This window comes from Rhincodon typus, chromosome 8, assembly GCF_021869965.1.
Source record: "Rhincodon typus isolate 14 chromosome 8, sRhiTyp1.1, whole genome shotgun sequence".
NCBI lineage: Eukaryota > Metazoa > Chordata > Chondrichthyes > Orectolobiformes > Rhincodontidae > Rhincodon > Rhincodon typus.
In genome coordinates this window covers 733,135-746,491 of record NC_063339.1, presented here as the reverse complement: position 1 = coordinate 746,491, position 13,357 = coordinate 733,135, and the positions used below count along the sequence as shown (strand labels likewise).

The window sequence follows — 13,357 nt, the reverse complement described above, 5'->3', positions numbered from 1 at the left end:
ATCAGAAAGAGACTACACGCCCCGACACACTCATCACACTACCCTATATCAGAAACACGTCAGAACTCACCACAAGACTCCTACGACCGCTGGGCATCAGAGTGGCACACAAGCCCACATCAACCCTACACAACTGCTCACCTGAACTAAGGACGCACTCCCCGCCATGAAGAGGACCAATGTCATCTACAAGATCCCCTGCAGAGACTGCGAGAAACACTACATCGGACAAACAAGAAGGAAACTCACAAGAGTACATGAACACCAACTGGCTACAAAAAGACACGACCAATACTCCCTCATCTCAATCCACATGGACAAGGAGAACCACCACTTCGACTGGGACAACACCAAGATCCTGGGACAGGCTAGGCAGAGACAGGCATGAGAATTCCTAGAAGCATGGCACTCCATGAAACATGCTAGTAATAAACACATTGAACTCGACCCCCGGAAGTGAGGCAATCCATCCCAACAGACCCCAGAGGTTTAAAAACCAGGCGGAAAAACACACTGACACTTCATCGGAGGCTGCGCTGAGAATGTTACCCAGCATGGTAACAAAATGTCTGCGAAACAAGAAACCAGCTTGGCAAGCCAACTAACCTCAACAACCTCAAAACTTATAACACAACAAGGAGAAGCTAGGTCATCTGCTGATGTGAATCATACAGGGAAAAGGTTTGCCATTTATTCTTTAGTCTTTCAAAGGGGATGTGGGTGTCACTGCCTGGGCTAGAATGTATTGTTCTGGAAAAGGTGATGGTGAGCTTCCTTCTTGAACCACTGCAGGCCCTGGGATACAGCAGCATTACTACAGCTACTTGCCAGGACAACATTTACAGCTCATGCACCGTACCCTTTGGGATGGTGTGCATGCGCCTCTTTGCACTGGTGTAGTTCATGCAGTGAAGGTGCTGTTAGGGAGAGTTTGAGTTCTAGCACTTTGACCCATGACAGTGAAGGCATGGCAAAGTAATTCTAAGTCAGGATGGTGTGTGGCTTGGAAGAGGACGACACCACAAACACTGCGTCCTCATGTTGGGCAGGGGGAATGGCTGGAGGTGGTAGTGGGGAATAAATGTTAAAGCTCATGGATGTTACAGCTCCACTTTCAGTTTTGCTTGTGTGTGTAGAGTACTGAAAGTAGAACTCCCCAAATGTCCTACCTCTTTTTCCACCACCAGGTGATCCAGATCCACCAGGGGTAGTATGGAGGGTCTTCCATGAGCACACTGAAAGGGCAGGTCACAGCCAGCAAGTGAGTCCATGAGGCTTTTACATTCTTCCACATTGAGTACATCACCAAATTTCACAGCACCTGCCAACATCGTATGACAGACCACAGTTAGACAGGATGTGGAGAATCAGATCTATTGACAGGGATTGTTCACAGTAAGAGGTAACCTAGAACAATAGAACAGTACAGCACAGTACAGGCCCTTTGGCCCACGATGGCACACTAAGGTCTATCTAATCTCCACCCCTACCTTATACTATTATCCATATGCCTATCTAATAGCCGCTTAAATGCCCCTAATGAGGCCGACTCCACTACCCTCTCCGGCAATGCATTCCACGCCCCTATCACTCTCTGAGAAAACAACCTACCTCTGACGTCACCCCTATATCTACCTCCACTCACTTTAAAACTATGCCCCCTCGTAATAGCTACCTCCATCCTTGGAAAAAGTCCCTGGCTGTCCACTCTATCTATACCTCTGATCATTTTGTACACCGCTATCAGGTCACCTCTCATCCTTCGTCATTTTAAAGAGAAAAGCCCTAGCTCTCTCAACCTTTCCTCCTAAGACCTTCCCTCCGTTCCAGGCAACATCCTGGTAAATTGCAATAGTGATAGGAGATTCAATGGTTTGGGGAACAGACAGGAGATTCTGTGGTTCTGAGCAAGACCCCCGGATGGGTCACATGGTGGCTCAGTGGTAAGCATGCTGCCTCACAGCACCAGGGACCCAGGCGTCATTCCACCCTCGGGTGACTGTCTGTGTGGAGTTTGCACATTCTCCCCGTGTCTGTGTGGGTTTCCTCCGGGTGCTCTGGTTTTCTCCCACAGTCCAAAGATGTGCAGGCTAGGTGGATTGGCCATGCTAAATTACCCATAGTGCCCAGGGGTATGTAGATTAGGTGGGATGTAGGGGGATGGGTCTGGCTGGGATGCTCTGAGGGTCAGTGTGGACTTGTTGGGCTGAAGGGCCTGTTTCCCACACTGTAGGGATTCTATCTATGAACAGTATGTTACCTCCCGGGTGCCAGGGTCAGGGATGTCTCAGATCGAGTCTTCAGGATTTTTAAGGGGGAGGGAGAGCAGCCAGAAGTCGTGGTACACATCAGTACCAATGACATAGCTAGGAAACGGGACGAGGACCTGAAAAGTGATTATACGGAGTTAGGAAGGACGCTGAAAGCCAGGACGAGCAGAGTAGTAATCTCAGGATTACTACCGGTGCCACGGGCTAGTGAGGCCAGAAACAGAGAGCGAGTGCAGCTGAACACGTGGCTATAGAGCTGGTGTAGGAGGGAGGGCTTCAGGTTTGTGGATCATTGGGATATCTTCTGGGGAAGGTGGGACCTGTACAGGAAGGACGGTTTTCACCTGAACTGGACGGGCACCAATATCCTGGGCGGGAGGTTTGCTAGAGCTCTTCAGGAGGGTTTAAACTAGTTTGGCAGGGGGATGGGAACCGGAGCTACAGATCAGAGGATGGGGTAGCCGGTGTACAGGCAGAAACAGCAAGCAGAGAATCTGTGAGGAAGGATAAGCAGTTGATAGGGCAGAGTGGCAGTCGGTGTGACGGGTTGAGGTGTGTCTACTTCAATGCAAGAAGTGCCAGGAATAAGGGTGACGAACTTAGTGCATGGATCAGCACTTGGAACTATGATGTTGTGGCCATTACAGAGATTTGGATAACACAAGGGCAGGAATGGTTGTTGGATGTTCTGGGGTATAGATGTTTCAATAGAAATAGGGAGGGAGGTAAAAGAGGTGGGGGAGTGGCATTGCTAATCAGGGATGGTATCACAGCTGCAGAAAGGGAGGTCGTGGAGGAAGGTTAGTCCACTGAGTCAGTATGGATGGAAATCAGAAACAGGAAAGGAGCAGTCACTTTACTGTGAGTTTTCTATAGCCCCCCCCAATAGCGACAGAGACACTGAGGAACAGACTGGGGGACAGATTTTGGAAAGGTGCAGAAGTAAGAGGGTTGTTGTCATGGGTGACTTCAACTTCCCTAATATAGACTGGAACCTCCTAAGTGCTAATAGTTTGGATGGAGCAGATTTTGTCAGGTGTGTCCAGGAAGGATTTCTGACTCAATATGTAGATAGGCCGACTAGAGGGGAGGCCATATTGGATTTGGTGCTTGGCAATGAACCAGGCCAGGTGTCAGATCTCTTGGTCGGAGAGTATTTCAGTGATAGTGATCACAACTCCCTGGCCTTTACTATAGTCATGGAGAAGGATAGGAGCAGATGGTATGGGACAGTATTTTAATTGGGGGAGGGGGAATTACAATGTTATTAGGCAAGAACTACGGAGCACCAATTGGGATCAGATGTTCTCAGGGAAATGCATGACAGAAATGTGGAGGTTGTTTAGGGAGCAGTTGCTACAGGTACTGGATAGGTTTGTCCCACTGAGGCAAGGAAAGGATGGTAAGGTCAAGGAACCTTGGATGACAAGTCATGTGGAACACCTAGTCAAGAAGAAGAAGGAAGCTTACTTAAGGTTGAGGAAGCAAGGATAGGACAGGGCTCTAGAAGTCTACAAGGTAGCCAGAAAGGAACTGAAGAATGGATTTAGGAGAGCTAGAAGCGGGTATGAGAAAACCTTGGCAGGTAGGATCAAGGAAAATCGCAAGGCTTTCTATACTTAGGTGAGGAACACGAGGATGGCCAGAGTGAGGATACTGCCAATCAGCGATAGTGGAGGGAACTTGTGCGCGGAGTCAAGGGAGGTAGGGGAGGTCCTTAATGAATACTTTGCTTCAGTATTCACCAGTGAGAGAGACCTTGACATTTGTGAAGGCAGCATGAAACAGGCAGATATGTTTGAACAGATTGTTGTTAGGAAGGAGGATGTGCTAGAAATTTTGAAAACATGAAGATAGCTAGGTCCCCTGGGCCAGATGGGATATACCCAAGGTTACAACAGGAAGCGAGGGAAGAGATTGCTGCCCATTTGGTAATGATCTTTGCGTCCTCACTGTCCACTGGAGTAGTGCCAGAAGATTGGAGGGTGGAAAATGTCATTCCCTTGTTCAAGAAAGGGAATAGGGATAATCCTGGAAATGACAGACTGGTCAGTCTTACTTCTGTGGTGGGCAAATTATTGGAAAGGATTCTGAGAGATAGTATTTATGATTATTTGGAAAAGCACAGTTTGATTAGAAATAGTCAGCATGGCTTTGTAAGGGGCAGGTCAAGCCTCACAAGCCTTATTGAATTCTTTGAGGATGTGACAAAACACATTGATGAAGTCAGAGCAGTGGATGTGGTGTATATTGATTTTAGCAAGGCATTCAATAAGGTTCCACATGATAGGCTCATTCAGAAAGTAAGGAGGCATGGGATTCAGGGAAATTTGGCAGTTTGGATACAAAACTGGCTGTCCAATAGAAGACAGAGGGTGGTAGTAGATGGAAAGTATTCAGCCTGGAGCTCAGTGACCAGTGGTGTTCCGCAGGGATCTGTTCTGGGACCTCTGCTCTTTGTGATCTTTATAAATGACTTGGATAAAGAAGTAGAAGGGTGGGTTAGTAAGCTTGCCGATGACACAAAGGTTGGTGGAGTTGTGGACAGCGTGGAGGGCTGTTGTAGGTTGCAACGGGACATTGACAGGATGCAGAGCTGGGCAAAGAAGTGGCAGATGGAATTCAACTCAGAAAAGTGTGAAGTGATTCATTTTGGAAGGTCAAATTTGAATGCAGAATACAGGGTTAATGGCAGGATTCTCGGCAGTGTGGAGGAAGAGGGATCTTGGGGTCCACGTCCATAGATCCCTCAAAGTCACTACACAAGTTGATAGGATTGTAAAGAAGGCGTATGGTGTGTTGGCTTTCATTGGCAGGGGAACTGAGTTTAAGAGCCGCGAGGTAATGCTGCAGCTCTATAAAACTCTGGTTGGACCACACTTCGAATATTGTCTTCAGTTCTGGTCACCTCATTACGGGAAAGATGTGGAAGCTTTAGAGAGGGTGCAGAGGAGATTTACCAGGATGCTGCCTGGACTGGAGGGCAGGTCTTATGAGGAAACACAGAGGGAGCTAGGGCTGTTTTCATTGGAGTGAAAAAGGATGAGAGGTGACTTGATACAGGTGTACAAGATGATGAGAGGCATAGAGAGAATGGACAGTCAGAGACTTTTTCCCAGGGCGGAAATGACTATTACGAGGGGACATAATTTTAAGGTGATTGGAGGAAGGTATAGGGGAGATGTCGGAGATAGGTTCTTTACAGAGAGTGGTGGGCATGTGGAATGCTCTGCCGGCAGTGGTAGTAAAGAACAAAGAACAAAGAAAATTACAGCACAGGAACAGGCCCTTCGGCCCTCCAAGCCTGCGCCGATCCAGATCTTCTATCTGGATTCAGATACTTTAGAGTGGAGTCAGACACTTTAGAGACTTTTAAGCGACTCTTGGATAGGCACATGGAGGATAGTAAAATGTAGGGTATGCAGGGTAGATTGGTCTTAGTAGGATAATAGGTTTGCACAACATCGTGGGCTGAAGGGCATATACTGTGCTGTACTGTTCTATGCTCTATGGTCTCACTGTCGACCTTGGAAGTACTTTGATAAAAAGTAAATACATCAAAAGACACTATCGCCGCACTGAACAAGTCAGCAGAAACAAAAAGAACTACCTCTATAGAAAAGGTACACAGTGCAGCAGACGCTTGCAACATGCTCTACCCTGTAGAAACGCTGCATAACGAGTACCCAAAATGAAGGAAATGTCTTGAGGTATAGGTGGAGACTTGGCCAGGAACAGATAGGAGCGGGGTGACTTTTACACCTGCAGAGAAATTTTGTACAGCCAGAGAGGCTGGTTTCCAAAACTTCTAAAAAAATTAATAAGAATTCTATAGAAGCATATTTCACCAAAATCATTGATAATTGTTGAGAGTTTCAGATTCCATAATTGCAACCAGCATGATGGTGAATCTTCCAGTTCACAGCAAAAGGGGAGGTGATAGCTTAGTGGTTTAATCGCTAGACTATTAATCCAGAAATTCAGCTAATTTCGAATCCTGCCACAGAATTCCAGAAAGAACTACTTAGAATTAAGAATCTACTAGTGACAATGAAACCATTGTCGATTGTCAGAAAAACCCATCTGGTTCACTAATGCCCTTCAGGGAAGGAAATCTGCCATCTACAGTTCTGAGGAAGGGTCACTGGACCTGAAATGTTAACTCTGATTTCTCTTCACAGGTGCTGCCAGACCTGTCCAGCTTATCCGGCAATGTCTGTTTTCGTTTCTGATTTCCAGCATTCGCAGTTCTTTAGGTTTTTAATCTGTCATCTTTACCTGGTCTGACCTAAATGTGACTCCAGGCCCACAACAATGTGGCTGACTCTTAGTTGCTCTTTAAAATGGCCCAGCAAGCCATTCAGTTATACCAATCGCTGCAAAGTCTCAAAGAAATGAAACCGGACAGACCACCTAGCATCAACCTAGGCACCAGAAAAGACAATTGCAGGAACAGCCCTGTTGATGCTGCAAAGTCCTCCTCTCTAACATCTGGGGGCTAGTGCCAGAATTGGGAGAGCTGTCTCACAGACTAGTAAAGCAGCAGCTTGATGTTAATGGAATCATACCTTACAGACAATATTCCAGACACCATCTGGATATGTCATGACCCACCAGCAGAACAGACTCAGCAGAGGGGGCAGGAATCAAGAGCGCAATGACCTGGGACTCCTCAACATTGACTGCAGACCCTAGGAAGTCTCGTGGTTTCAGGTTAAACATGGGCAAGAAAACCTCCTGCTGATTGCCATGTATCGTCCTCCCTCAGCTGATGAATCGTACTCCTCCATGTTGAATGACACTTGGAGGAAGCACTGAGGATGGCAAGGGCACAAAATGAACTCGGGGTGGGGGATCTCAATGTTCACCACCAAGAGTGGCTCAGCAGCAGGACTACCAATCGAGCTGGTTAATGTAGCAACTTCTTGTGAAGCATCACTGTATGGAATGGCAGCAGTCATTTCTCACATCTTACCTAATGGTGAAGAGGAGGCAATAGTTTTTGCATCAAGATCTTTAGACAAAGCATAAATAAACAGTGCACAAATAGGAAAAGAAACTCTAGAAGTCATTTTTGGCATTAGATGATTCCAATATGACCAGGAATTTACCCTCCTAAAAGACCAGTGAATCCAGAATCCCCAACCCGAGGTCAAATAAACCCGGGTCCCTGACACTATGAGGCAGCAGTGCTAACCACTGAGCCACTGTGCTGCCCCAAAGTATAGATGGATTTAAGGAGAAGCTGGTAAACATACAAGGTAGAAAAGATTAAAAAGAAACCTTGTATTGATACAGCCACCACTAGATATGTCTATTTCTACCTTGGTTGTGGTTTGAATAAACATTGCTGTGGTTAATGCCAGCTAAAACAGACATGACTTTAGAGCACTTTACACTGAATGAGGTAGTTTTTGAAGTGTGGTCACTGATATAGGGAACATAGAAGGCTATGCTGATGGGGTTAAAAGATGAAAGGTAAGAGGAGGCTCAATGGAACAGAAACAGCAGCACAGTCCATTTCTGCTGCTCCATTTCTCAGAGTAGATTGTTAAACGTCTGTTTAAACTCACCATGACAGGCCTGTGAGGACAATACCTTCAGCACTGTCCGTGACAGCACACCTTGGAACCCTCCAGTTGACTGAAACATCTGCAGCAGGGGTGGAGTAGAGTCAACAGGTTTACTGTCAGTAAGTTAACATCGGGAGACTGAAAAACACAAACAGACCCTCTTCCAGAATTGGCTGGCAATCCCTCAACCCAGGACTCGCCCACCAATTCCTCCCTGGCACACATCCAATTGCACACAACCACCATCGCTTCAACCTGGGACTCCCCGGCCACAACCCTGGATTCACTCTCCTGCCCCACCCTGACTTGAGACTCACCCCCTTGTCCCCACCAACCCCACTCCCAGTATTTACCCAGCCATCTACAACATGGATCTTCCCCTCTTCCTGGACTCACCCACATCCTCCCAGGTGCACTACACCCCCAAACAAAGCAGCTGGGCTTGTCGGGCTCCCTCCACCTCCCCCAGACTCGGCAGCCTCTCCATCCTCTGACCGCACACACGCTGGTCACCCGCTCTCCTGAAAAATCATTCTGTAGGATCACACGCTGTGCCTTGATAACCTCAGAGTTTGAGCACTCACCTCAATCTGTTCCTGAAGGAACTCCTGCAAATGTGAAAACACCATGAAAAAGGTGGTTCAGAGACAAGGGAACTCACAGTAAACAGGGAATGTTAGAAACTGGGAACAATAGACGTAGGGAGGACATTCGACATCGGGAGGGAAGATAGTTCTGTGGCAAACCCTCCTCATCATTGAGACACCTCCCCTAATGTACCCAGAAACCCGAGTCATCAATAGCCCCCGAAACCACAGTTATCAATATGTCCCCAAACCCCAATCATTGATAACCCTCAAAAACTCAGCAATTAATACCCCCTCAACCCAATCATTGATAACCCTCAAACATTCTGCAATCAATATCCCCCCAAACCCCAATCATTGATAACCCTCAAACACTCCGCAATCAATACCCCACCAAACCCCAATCATCGATAACCCTGCAAACCCAATCATTGATAAGCCTCCCTCGGTCATCAATGCCCCCCCAAACCCCAATCATTGATAACACTCAAATACGCAGTCATCAGTACTCCCCTGAACCTCCACAATCAGTACCTCCTTGTAACACCCTCTCAGTAATCAACACGCCCAAACACTCACAGACATCAATAACCCCTTATACACCTCTCATTCATCGACAGCCCCCCAAACGACCTGCCTCAATTTTGTGAATTCTGGATTGCACATGGCTGTGCCTCAGGATGTTTCAGGCTGTGGATGCACATCTGGGGCCTGTTGAAAGCTCAGGGTCTATATTTTCAGATGCTAAGTCACTGACCTCAGAGTTATTGAAATAGCTTCCTCAACTTGTCTGCTGCTAAAATTCTCATTCATGCTTTTTCAACCATTTCCAATGCTCTCCTGGTTTTCCTCCCACATTATATCTGTAAAATTAAAGTGATTCAAAACTGTGCTGCCTCTTTTACAAACTCACACTGAGTCCTGTTCACCAATCACCTGCGTGCTTGCTTATCTCCTTGGCTCCTGGTAAGTAATGCCTTGATTTTAACATTCTCCTGCTTCTTTACAGATCCCTCCCTGACCGTATCCTGCTCTACTTCTGCCCCATAAACTCTCCAATGCCCTGTCCTCTTGTACATCTCTGGTTTTAATCGCTCTTCTTAACCAAAATCTCTGGAATCCTTGCCTAAATGTCCCTATATTCTCCTCCTTTAAATGCTGTTTAAAAGCGTTATTTGAAACACAAGTAGTTGTACAGACCGAGGGGCATTGCTCCACCAATGTGTCGTAAGAGGAGAATTAGAATCCCTACAGTGTGGAAACAGGCCCTTTGGCCCAACAAGTCCACACCGAACCTCAGAGCATCCCACCCAGACCCATCCCCTATGACCCACCTAATATACACCCTCTACCTCCCTGAACACTACGGGCAATTTAGCATGGCCAATCCGCCTAACCTGCACATCTTTGGACTGTGGGAGGAAACCGGAGCACCCGGACGAAACCCACACAGACACGGGGAGAATGTGCAAACTCCACACAGACAGTCGCCCGAGGCTGGAATCGAACCCGGGTCCCTAGCGCTGCGAGGCAGCAGTGCTAACCACTGTGCCACCGTGTCACCCCGAAGAGGCTGGCTGTGAATACCACATCCAGGTGTACTCATGCTAGTGGCATCATTGTGCACCACATTCTAACCATCCAATCAAGACCCCACTTTGAGGTAGTTATGACATTCAAAGTACTATATTAATGCAATATGTACCTGTTGTTGTCCCCAGAGCAATCTATAAGGTCTGGATCATGCAGTATGCAGGGTTGTGCCGGGGGGCGGGGTTGAGTCAGTGCTATGGATCTGCAGCTGGGATTCTGCACCTTGAAGGGAACTAACCTCATCAATTAATTTTGGTTCCTGAAAGCCCACTTCTCTACATCAAACACTTGGTGTAGTGATGGTGAGCAAGGAATACAATGCTCTTTGCAATGTGAGCGGGATTTGCTCCCCTATTGAGGCAGTGGTTTATCCTTTCTATAATATGGCTGAGGGACAGGTTCTCTTCATGGCTTCCCATTCTGGGACCAGCAGTCCAACCCCTGCATAAGATGCAGCTCAACTTCTCCTCCTGTTGTACAGAAGGGCAGGGTCTGAACAAGGGAAGCTGCTTGCCTTCAGGATGGTCTGAGTGACCGGATGCCGTCCTCTTCGAACTTCATTGGCTTCTTTTTCTATAAAACAGGCTGGCACCTTTTTGATCAGTATCACAGGATTCTCGGCATCACAAAACTCTACCTGCAACCCAGCAGCTTCCAGCTGCTTCCTGTACAACCTGCTGGGAATATACAGAAAATATTGATCAGAAACTTGCTTCAATCAATGACACAATGCTCACCAGTTCAGTGCTGGCCAGAGATCCAGTGCTGACCAGACCCACTGCTCACCAATGGCCCAGTGCTGACCAATTCCATATCCCATTTGTCAAGAGATCTTGCTTTCATTTCCAATCATTGTTGAGTTAGCATCAAGAAGACACCCACTGGCACCACTAATAGGAGGTTAAGACATTCCAACCAGACCAACTTGACCAGGTAGAGCCCCCCCAACAAGGCGGAGATCACCCTGTCCAAGTAGCGATGCCATACCAACCAGGCATAGAGAAACCCATCGATTAGGTAGACTACCCTCAACCAGGCAGATCCTTTAACGAGGCAGAGAAACCCCTGACCAGCAGAGATTCTCCCCTCCCCTGACCACTTGCCCAGTCAAAGGTAAAAGATCCACTGAGCAAGGAGAGAGCTGTCCCATCAATTGGGCAGTAACTGCCAAGGTGAGCATGAAAGGCTGAGCAAGAGAGGCCTGGCTGTTCTCCCATCATTGGCAAACAGCTGATCAGTAAATGTGGAAGTTCCTCTGGCAATACTGAGGAAGGGATTGGTGGGATATTGGGATGTCATGAAATCACTTGACACTTAGTAGATCAAGCACAACTATTGGGACCCTCATCATTCCTGCTTTCAAACAGCTGCTCAGCCACAGTGTAGCCTGATTTCTCAGCCAGCACAGAGGATGGAAATGATGATCTTTCTGCTCTGATCCTCAGCAAACACACACAAACAATTTGGCGGTTCTCAATTCCATCAGGCTCTCACTAACCGTAAAAGCCTAATTTCATCCTGGGTGCAACTGATCTCCATTGGGGGACACACTGTTGAGCTACACAGCCTCCTCTGACCAGCAGCATCCGGCATCTTCTCATAGCAATCTGCAAAATAAACAAAGAGCAATCAGGCAGATCACCTGGTATATTGGGGCTAGTAGGTCAGGGGTCAGAGGCAGTCAGCAGGTCAGGGGTCAGAGACAGCTAGTAGGTCAGGGAAGCTGGTAGGGCAGGGACAGCCAGTAGGTCATGAGTGAGGGGCAGCCAGTGGGTCAAGGGTCAGCTGCAGCTGGTAGGTCAGAACAACAACGCAGAGACAGTAAGAACTGCCAATGCTGGAGTCAGAGATAACCAGAGGGTTGCAGTGGGAGAGAGATTCACTGAGGTCTTTCCAGAGGGAGGACCTGAGGGAATCTCTCTCCCACTGCAACCCTCTGGTAATCTCTTCGGCCCTGAAAGTCTTTGAGAAAAATCTCCCCCACTCCGGCCTCATCCTATGACCAACCCTCCCGCTCATCCCCGCCTCCTTGACCCGACACAACCTGTCCGTCTTCTCTCCCACCCATTCGTCCCCCCCACCTCACTGACCAATCCCCACCCACTCCCTACCTGCACTCACCTAACCCCATCCCACCTGCCTTCCCCAGCCCCACCCGTCCACTCTCTACTTATTTCTGAGCTCCCTTCCCCCTCTCCCATTTCTGAAGAAGGGTCTTGACATGAAACATCAATTTTCCTGCTCCTCTGATGCTGCCTGGCCTGCTGTGTTCCTCCAGCTCAACACTGTGTTAGGTCAGAACAACAAGTTACTTTTAGTTGGAGGGGAATGTGCAGGGGTTGGTGTTCTGTGGGAAACTGGACAGAACCAATGGTACATTGGTACCGGTACATTACATGCAAATGAATGCACTGCGGCGCTCCCTCAGCACTGACCTTCTGACAGTGCGGCACTCCCTCAGCACTGACCCTCCAACAGTGTGGCGCTCCCTTAGTACCTTTTGCAGCAGCAGCGGGAGCGGTGAGAGTGAGGACCAGGGGGCTGCCAGGATGTAAGTTTCCCATGTAAATACTTACCTCGTGGAATCAGCGGCCTCCATTTTTGCAGCAGCAGCGGGAGCAGTGAGAGCGAGGACCATGGGGCTGCCGGGAAGGTAAGTTCTTCTTTTCGGCAGCGGAGCTGAGTGGGAGCGGTCGAATTGCGCTCTGGGAAGGTGAGTGAACTGATATATTTGGGCAGTGGCTAAACCCGAGACACTACACGTGAAGAAGGGTCTAGGCCTGAAAGGTCAGCCTTCCTGCTCCTCTGATGCTGCTTGGCCTGCTGTGTTCATCCAGCTCTACACCTTGTTATCACACTACATGTGTAGTGTCTCCCACCCGCCCTCCTCCTCTAACCAAAAAAAAGACTCTGTGGTGTGTTGATAGGTAAGGTTTTTCTTTTTTTTTTATCGTGTGCTGGTAAATAGAGTTATTGGTAAAAATATTTTCATTTCATTTATCTATTATTTGATATTATAGTAGGACTAAGCTAAGCTTAAGAGTAAAAATGGCAGGAGATCCCAGACCCGTGGTTATGCTCCTCTTGCTAAGAAGAGCCAGGAGGGGACATGAGAACGCTAAGAAGAGCCAGGAGGGGACAGGAGAAGTCTTTAGCAGGTAGGATCAAGGAAAACCCTAAAGCGTTCTAGAGGTATGTCAGGAATAAAAGAATGACTAGAGTAAGACTGGGGCCAGTCAAAGACAGTAGTGGGAAGTTGTGCGTGGAGTCCGAAGAGATAGGAGAGGTGCTAAATGAATATTTTTCGTCAGTATTCACGCAGGAAAAAGACAAT

The 13,357-nt window shown here is 47.8% G+C and overlaps 2 protein-coding genes across 4 annotated transcripts in view; one reads left to right on the top strand and one right to left on the bottom strand.

Moving 5' to 3' along the window:
- Positions 1 to 11,796, bottom strand: part of LOC125483752 (DNA mismatch repair protein Mlh3-like) — a 13,747-nt gene extending 1,951 nt beyond the window's left edge. Inside the window, exons 1-5 of one of the 3 annotated variants that reach the window (XM_048600347.1) lie at positions 11,522 to 11,793; positions 10,538 to 10,700; positions 8,428 to 8,451; positions 7,844 to 7,922; positions 1,170 to 1,321 (exon numbers count right to left, since the gene is read on the bottom strand). In XM_048600347.1, coding sequence (XP_048456304.1) covers positions 1,170 to 1,321; positions 7,844 to 7,922; positions 8,428 to 8,451; positions 10,538 to 10,700; positions 11,522 to 11,616 — 513 coding nt within the window. In that variant the 5' untranslated portion in view covers positions 11,617 to 11,793. Of the gene's footprint in view, positions 1 to 1,169; positions 1,322 to 7,843; positions 7,923 to 8,427; positions 8,452 to 10,537; positions 10,701 to 11,521 lie in introns of all 3 variants that reach the window. The other 2 variants (XM_048600348.1, XM_048600349.1) reach the window with 2 other exon arrangements.
- The window catches only part of LOC109923567 (feline leukemia virus subgroup C receptor-related protein 2-like), a 96,436-nt gene continuing 94,853 nt past the window's right edge, over positions 11,775 to 13,357 (top strand). Inside the window, exon 1 of the mRNA XM_048599983.1 lies at positions 11,775 to 11,817. Coding sequence (XP_048455940.1) covers positions 11,775 to 11,817 — 43 coding nt within the window. The remainder of the gene's footprint in view (positions 11,818 to 13,357) is intronic.